Source organism: Lipotes vexillifer, unplaced genomic scaffold (assembly GCF_000442215.2).
Source record: "Lipotes vexillifer unplaced genomic scaffold, Lipotes_vexillifer_v1.1 scaffold951, whole genome shotgun sequence".
NCBI lineage: Eukaryota > Metazoa > Chordata > Mammalia > Artiodactyla > Lipotidae > Lipotes > Lipotes vexillifer.
In genome coordinates this window covers 1272486-1280066 of record NW_006793664.1, presented here as the reverse complement: position 1 = coordinate 1280066, position 7581 = coordinate 1272486, and the positions used below count along the sequence as shown (strand labels likewise).

The window sequence follows — 7581 nt, the reverse complement described above, 5'->3', positions numbered from 1 at the left end:
ATATATATATATATATATATATATATATATATATATAAATAAAATAGGCTGCTTGGACAAGCACAGAGGTTTGTGACAACATGAGCTAAGACACGACTGAATGATAAAGTTCGTCTTCTACACAAGGCCAACCCTTCAAGACTGGGAGAAGGGGCTGTTTCATCTAATGGGTAGAAACCAACACAGAGAGTCAAGCAAAGTGAAGAAACAGAGGAATATATTCCAAATGAAAGAACAAGATAAAACCTCAGGGGAAAAAATCTTAATGAAATGGAGAAAAGTAACTCACCTGATAAAGAGTTCAAAATAATGGTCATAAAGATGCTTGCTGAACTCAGGAAAGAATGGAGGAACACGATGTGAACTTCAACAAAGAGAAAATGTAAGAAAGTACCAAACATAAGTCAAAGAACTGAAGAATACCGTAAGTGAACTGAAAAATACACTAGAGGGGTTCTACAGCAGACTAGATGAAGGAAAAGAAAGGATCAGTGAACTCAAACACACAGCAGAGGAACTCACCCAATCAGAGCAGCAAAAAAAGAATGGAAAAAAAAGTGCTTACGGGATTTATGGGACAACATCAAGCAGACTAACATTCACATTAAAGGAGTCCTAGAGGAAAAAAAAGAGAGAAAGACAGAAAGGAACAGAAAACTTATTTGAAGAAATAATGGCTGAAAACACCCCTAACCTGGGGAAGGAAACAGACATACAGATACAGGAAGCCCAGAGAGTTCCAAATAAGATCAATCCAAAGAGACCCATACCAAGACACATTATAATTAAAATGCCAAAAGTTAAAGGGAGAGAATCTTAAAGTAGCAAGAGAAAAAACTTGTTACATACAAGGGAACCCCCATAAGACTATTACCCCAGAAGGGAGTGGTATGATATATTCAACCTGGCTTACATAAAAAAAAATTTCCAACCAACAATACTCTACCTGAAGTTATCATTTATAATTGAAGGAGAGAGAGTTTCCCAGATAAATAAAGGCTAAAGGAGTTCACCACCACACCACTAAACCAGCCTTGTAAAAATATTAAAGGGACTTCCTTAAACTGAAAAAATAAAAGGGGTGTTAATTAGTAACAAGAAAATATATGGGGACTTCCCTGGTAGTCCAGTGGTAAAGAATTCACCTTCCAGGGCTTCCCTGGTGGCGCAGTGCTTGAGAGTCCGCCTGCCGATGCAGGAGACGCGGGTTCGTGCCCCGTTTCGGGAAGATCCCACATGCCGCGGAGCGGCTGGGCCCGTGAGCCATGGCCACTGAGCCTGCGCGTCCGGAGCCTGTGCTCCGCAAATGGGAGAGGCCACAACAGTGAGAGGCCCGCATAACGCAAGGAAAAAAAAAACAAAAAAACAAAACAAACAAAAAAAGGTTCGTGCCCCGGTCCGGGAAGATCCCACATGCCGCGGAGCGGCTGGGCCCGTGAGCCATGGCCGCTGAGCCTGTGCGTTCGGAGCCTGTGCTCCGCAACAGGAGAGGCCGCATCAGTGAGAGGGCCGCGCACCGAACAAAAAAAAAAAAAAAAAAAAAAAAAAAAAAAAAAAGAATTCACCTTCCAATGCCAGGGATGCAGGTTCGATCTCTGGTCAGGGAACTAAGACCCACATGCCACAGGGCAACTAAGCCCACGTGTGCTGCAACTTCTGAGCTCACGCACCTCAAACAGAGAGCCTGCGTACTGCAAACTATAGAGCCTAGGCGCTCTGGAACCCGAGCACCAGTACTACAGAGCCCACGTGCCCTGGAGCCTGTATGCCACAACTAGAGAGAGAAAACCCACACACCACAACTAGAGAGAAGCCCACACACCACAATCAAAGATCCCACATGCCTCAACAAAGATCCTGCATGCCACAACTAAGACCTGACACGCCAAACATAAATAAATAAATAAGTCTTTTTTAAAAAAAAAATGACAGTATAAATCTCACTGGTAAAGGCAAATATATAGTAAAGGTAGTGGATTAAGACTTATAAAACTAGGGACTTCCCTGATGGCACAGTGGTTAAGAATCCCCCTGCCAATGCAGGGACATGGGTTCAAGCCCTGGTCTGGGAAGATCCCACATGCTGCAGAGCAACTAAGCCCATGCACCACAACTACTGAGCCTGCACTCTAGAGCCTATCAGCCACAACTACTGAGCCCACATGCCACAGCTACTGAAGCCCACACACCTACAGCCCATGCTCCACAACAAGAGAAGCCACCGCAATGAGAAGCCCACACACCACAACAAAGAGTAGCCCCCACTCACTGCAACTAGAGGAAGCCCGCGCGCAGCAACGAAGACCCAACACAGCCAAAAAAATTAAATAATTGTTATCAACTTAAAATAGACTGTTATAAGTTATATGCAAGCCTCATGGTAACCACAAAGTAAAAATCTATAGTAGATAATACACAAAATGGCAAAAGGAAAGTAAGCATACCACTAGAAAAGTCATCAAACCACAAAGGGAGAGAGCAAGAAAAGTAGAAGGGAACAGAGGAACTACAAAACAGCAGAAAACTATTAACAATATGGCAATAAGTACATATCTATCAATAATTAAGTGTAAATGGACTAAATTCTCCAATCAAAAGATACAGAGTGGCTAAATGAATAAAAAAACAAGACCAGGCTTCCCTGGTGGCACAGTGGTTGAGAATCTGCCTGCTAATGCAGGCAACACGGGTTCGAGCCCTGGTCTGGAAAGATCCCACATGCCGCAGAGCAACCAAGCCCGCGAGCCACAACTACTGAGCCTGCGCATCTGGAGCCTGTGCTCCGCAACGAGAGGCCACGATAGTGAGAGGCCCGTGCACTGCGATGAAGAGTGGCCCCCGCCTGCCACAACTAGAGAAAGTCCTCGCACAGAAACGAAGACCCAACACAACCAAAAATAAAAATAAATTAAAAAAAAGAAAAGATTCCACACCTTCCCCCAACGTTGGCTTTCCTTTAAAAAACAAAAACAAAACAAGACCTATCTATGTGCTGCCTACAAGAGATGCACTTCAGACATAAGGATACACACAGGCTGAAAGTGAAGGGGTAAAAAAAAAGATATTCCGAACAAATAGAAGCAAAAAGAAAGCTGGAATAGCTATACTTGTATCAGACAAAACAGAATTAAAACAAAGACTGTAATAAGAGACAAAGAAGAGCATTACATAATGATAACTGATAAAGGGGTCAATACAAGAAAAGGACATTTGTAAATACTTATATACACCCAACACAGAAGCATCTAAATATATAAAGCAAATATTAACAAACCTAAAGGGAGAAATAGACAGCAATACAATAATAGTAGAAAACTTTAATACCCGACTTACTTCAATGGATAGAGCATCCAGAAAGAAAATCAGTAAGGAAATATTAGGCTTAAAGGACACATCAGATCAGATGGACTTTACAGAACATTCCATTCAAAAGCAACAGAATACACATTCTTCTGAAATGCACATGGAACCGTCTCCAGGACAGATCATATGTTAGGCCACAAAGCAAGTCTTAACAAATTTAAGAAGACTGAAATCACGTCAAGCATCTTTTCTGACCACAATGGTGTGAAACTAAAAATTAATTAAAAGAAGAAAACTGGAAAATTCACTTCTATGTGGAGATTAAATAACAAGCTAGTGAGTAAACAATGGGTCAACAAAGAAATTAAAGGAGAAATAAAAAAATACCTTGAGATAAAAGAAAATGGAAACACAACATACCAAAATGTACAGGATGCAACAAAAGCAGTTCTAAGAGGGAAGTTAACAGTGATATAGGCCTACCTCAAGAAACAAGAAAAATCTCAAATAAACAATCTAAAATTATACATCAAGGAACTAGAAAAATAAAACCAAATGAAGCCCAAAGTTAGTAGACAGAAAGAAATAAAAGATCAGAGCAGAAACAAATGAAATAGAGACTAAAAAAAAAAATGATCAATGAAACCAAGAGCTGGTTCTTTGAAAAGATAAACAAAATTGATAAACCTTAGGTAGATTCACCAAGAAAAAGAGCAGACTCATATAAATAAAATCAGAAATGAAAGAGGAGATGTTACAACTGACACAAAGGATCATAAGAGACTACCATGAATAATTATATGCCAACAAATAGGACAAGCTAGAGTAAATGAAAAAATTCCTAGAAGCATACAACCTGCCAAGACTGAATCATGAAGAAATCGAAAATCTGAATGGACCAAGTACTAGTAAGGACACTGAATCAGTAAACAAAAACCTCCCAACAAAGCAAAGTCTAGGGTCAGATGGCTTCAAATGTGAATTCTATCAAAGATTCAAAGAATACCAATCCTTCTCAAACTCTTACAAAAAGTAGAAGAGGGAACACGTCCAAACTTACTTTACAAGACCAAAATTCCCCGAGCGCAAAACCAGACAAAGATACCATAAAAAAAGAAAACTACAGGCCAATATCACTGATGAACATAGATCAAAAACTCCTCAACAAAATATTAGCAAACCAACTTGAACACTACATTAAAAGGATCATACATCATGACCAAGTGGGATTTATTCCAGGGATGCAAGGACAGTCCAACATCCACAAATCAATGTGATGTAACAACACATAAACAAATGAAGGATAAAAATCATATGATCATCTCAACAGATGCAGAAAAAGCATTTGACAAAATTCGACATCCACTTATGATAAAAACTTTCAATAAAGTGGATACAGAGGAAACATACCTCAACATAAAGGCCACATATGACAAGTCCACAACTAGAAATACTCAGCAGTGAAAAACTGAAAGCTTTTCCTCTAAGATCAGGAACAAGACAAGGACGCACACTCTCGTCATTTTTATTCAATGTAGTATTGGAAGTCCTAACCACAGCACTTGGGCAAGAAAAGAAAGAAAAAAGGCATCCAAATTGTAAAGGAAGAAGTAAAACCGTCATTGTTTGCAGATATATTGTATACTTGATATTATACAGGTCTGCCTCAACTAACAACTGGTTACATCCCAACAAATAAGTTAAAAACGCATTTAATACACCTAACCTACTGAATATCATAGCTTAGCCTAGCCTACATTAAATGTGCTCAGAACACTTACATTAGCCTACAGTTGGGCAAAATCATCTAACGCAAAGCCTATTCTGTAATAAAGCACTGAATACCTCATGTAATTTATTGAATAGTATATTGAATGTAAAAAGAACAGAATGGTTGTCTGGATACAAAATGATCCTGACTGATCTTATCACCGGACTGCATGGCTGACCGTGAGCTGCAGCTCACTGTCACTGCCCAGCATCACAAGAGGGTATTATACCACATATCACTAGACCAGAAGACATCAAAACTGAAAATGTGAAGTACGGTTTCCACTGAACACATTACTGTTACACCACACTGTAAAGTCAAAAGATTGTAAGTGGGGAAAAAAAAGTGGTAGGTCAAACCATCATTAAGTCAGGGATCATCTATATGTAGAAAACCCTAAAGACTCTACCAAAAAAATGTCTGAATAAATGAATTCAGTAAAGCTGCAGGATACAAAATCAATATACAGAAATCTGTGGTGTTTCTATACACTAATAACAAACTATTGAAAGAGAAAATAAGAAAACAATCTCACTTACAATTGCATCAAAAAGAATAAAGTATCTAGGAATAAATTTAACCAAAGAGGTGAAAGACCAGTACACTGAAAGCTGCAGGCATACTTCAGAGCTACTGTGGGTTCAGTTCCAGAACACCACAATAAAAGCAAATATCAGAATAAAGTCACATGAATTTTTTCGCTTCCCAGTGCTTATAAAAGTTATGTTTATATTACATTATAGTCTATTAAGGGTATAACAGCAGTCTTTAAAAATATACATACCTTAAGAAATACTTTATAACTAGAAAAGTGCTAACCACCAGCTGAGGCTTCAGCGAGTCATCGTAGTAACATCAAAGATCACTAATCATAGATCATCAAAACAAATAATAATGAAAAAGTAGAAAATATTTCAAGAATTACCAAATGTGAAACAGAGACACAAAGTGAGCAAATGCTGTTGGAAAAATTGCGATATCAATGGTTGACTCAGGGCTGTCACAAACTTTTAATTTGTAAAAAAAACAATATCTGTGAAGTGTCATAAAACAAGGAATGCCTGTTTTATTTCCAAATTCTTATACTTGGTTGTCAGGGGTGCTAGAAAGATATGCAATACAGCAGGAACACTTCCTATTCTCAGCCTGATTGGCCTGGTAATCTTGCTTAGAGCTTAAACCTACTTTTCTTCAACTTGTAGACACTGAAGCTCTCTGAGTTGCTCTAACCATCAATGGCAAAAATGCTGCTCTTATGGCTTTTCAAATCACAAGCTAGAACTCAACATAAAAATGAGGTTTAGTTCACCAAATTGGAGCTCAGCTGAATTAGGGGTCCTGATTGGCCTGTGTGTTACCTAAACAGGCTGAGGTCCTGTGCCAGTGCTTCATATATCCTCAGATTCAGAGACCAGAAGCAAGCAGGGCAGAAGAGAGCACAGCTGAAGAAGCCACCAGTTTTATCATAGTAGGAAGTTGATGAAATAACCCTGCAAAGCTCTTCAATGCAGAAAACGTCAGGCTTACTTTGCCACCTAATAGCTCCATTTTTACATTGTACCTATTTTTACAATTTATTTCATCTAATTAAACCTGTCAGTAGCATTGGAGACTGCTATCCAACTGTCCCCTGTCATGAATCCTGTGAACATTTCAGAGCAGGAGCCAGCCACAACCATTCTCTTCTGGAGCTCAGGCCAGCCTGCTGCTTATGTCCCACAGCACCCCTTTAAGATCTCCTAACAGAAACCTACTAGATTTCCTGCACCTGAGCTCACTGATCACATTCTGCTAGTGACCCCAGTCGTTGTGGAGCAGTGGTGGTAGTAAGAATCCTAAGCAAAGTGACAGGTGGGCACCGACTGGTCTCTCACGGAAGTACACAAGGACAGTCCAACAGAGAGCTGTCAATTCTACTTACCTAGATCTACAAAAAGATGCTTTTCTCCTACGTTGTTCTTCACAATTAAAAATGAAAGATCAGGACTGCTTTGCTTAGCTGACCCCAGCCTCTCCAGTTTCTTTGAATTCGTTGTCCAGATCTCTCCCATATCCTTATCTGTGGACTTTTTGCTAAAGGAAATTCCTTGTTTAACTGGTGTTTCAGAAAAATGGGAAAATTCATGGCCCATTGTCTCTGGAGTCATATCATCATCTTCACTAGCAATTAAGTGAAAAGCAGGCTCTAACATTTTTCTCACAAAATTACCTAAAAGAAAAATAAAAAGGTTAATCTAATTCTTTTCTGCAAACTATAACAAGATCTAGGCACAAATCTACACAGGACAATTTTACACAGTAAGGCTTCTACTTTCGATTTCTGGTTTTAAAACTGAGTTGTTGGTCTTCCCTGGTGGCGCAGTGGTTGAGAGTCCACCTGCAGATGCAGGAGACACGGGTTCATGCCCCGGTCCGGGAAGATCCCACATGCCACGGAGCGGCTGGGCCCGTGAGCCATGGCCCCTGAGCCTGTGCGTCCGGAGCCTGTGCTCCGCAACAGGAGAGGC

The 7581-nt window shown here is 39.8% G+C and overlaps 1 protein-coding gene across 1 annotated transcript in view; it reads right to left on the bottom strand.

Annotated features, from left to right (window-relative positions):
• Positions 1–7581, bottom strand: part of PRIMPOL (primase and DNA directed polymerase) — a 35333-nt gene that overhangs the window by 14325 nt on the left and 13427 nt on the right. Inside the window, exon 5 of the mRNA XM_007466519.1 lies at positions 6996–7283. Within this exon, the coding sequence (XP_007466581.1) occupies positions 6996–7283 (288 nt within the window). The remainder of the gene's footprint in view (positions 1–6995; positions 7284–7581) is intronic.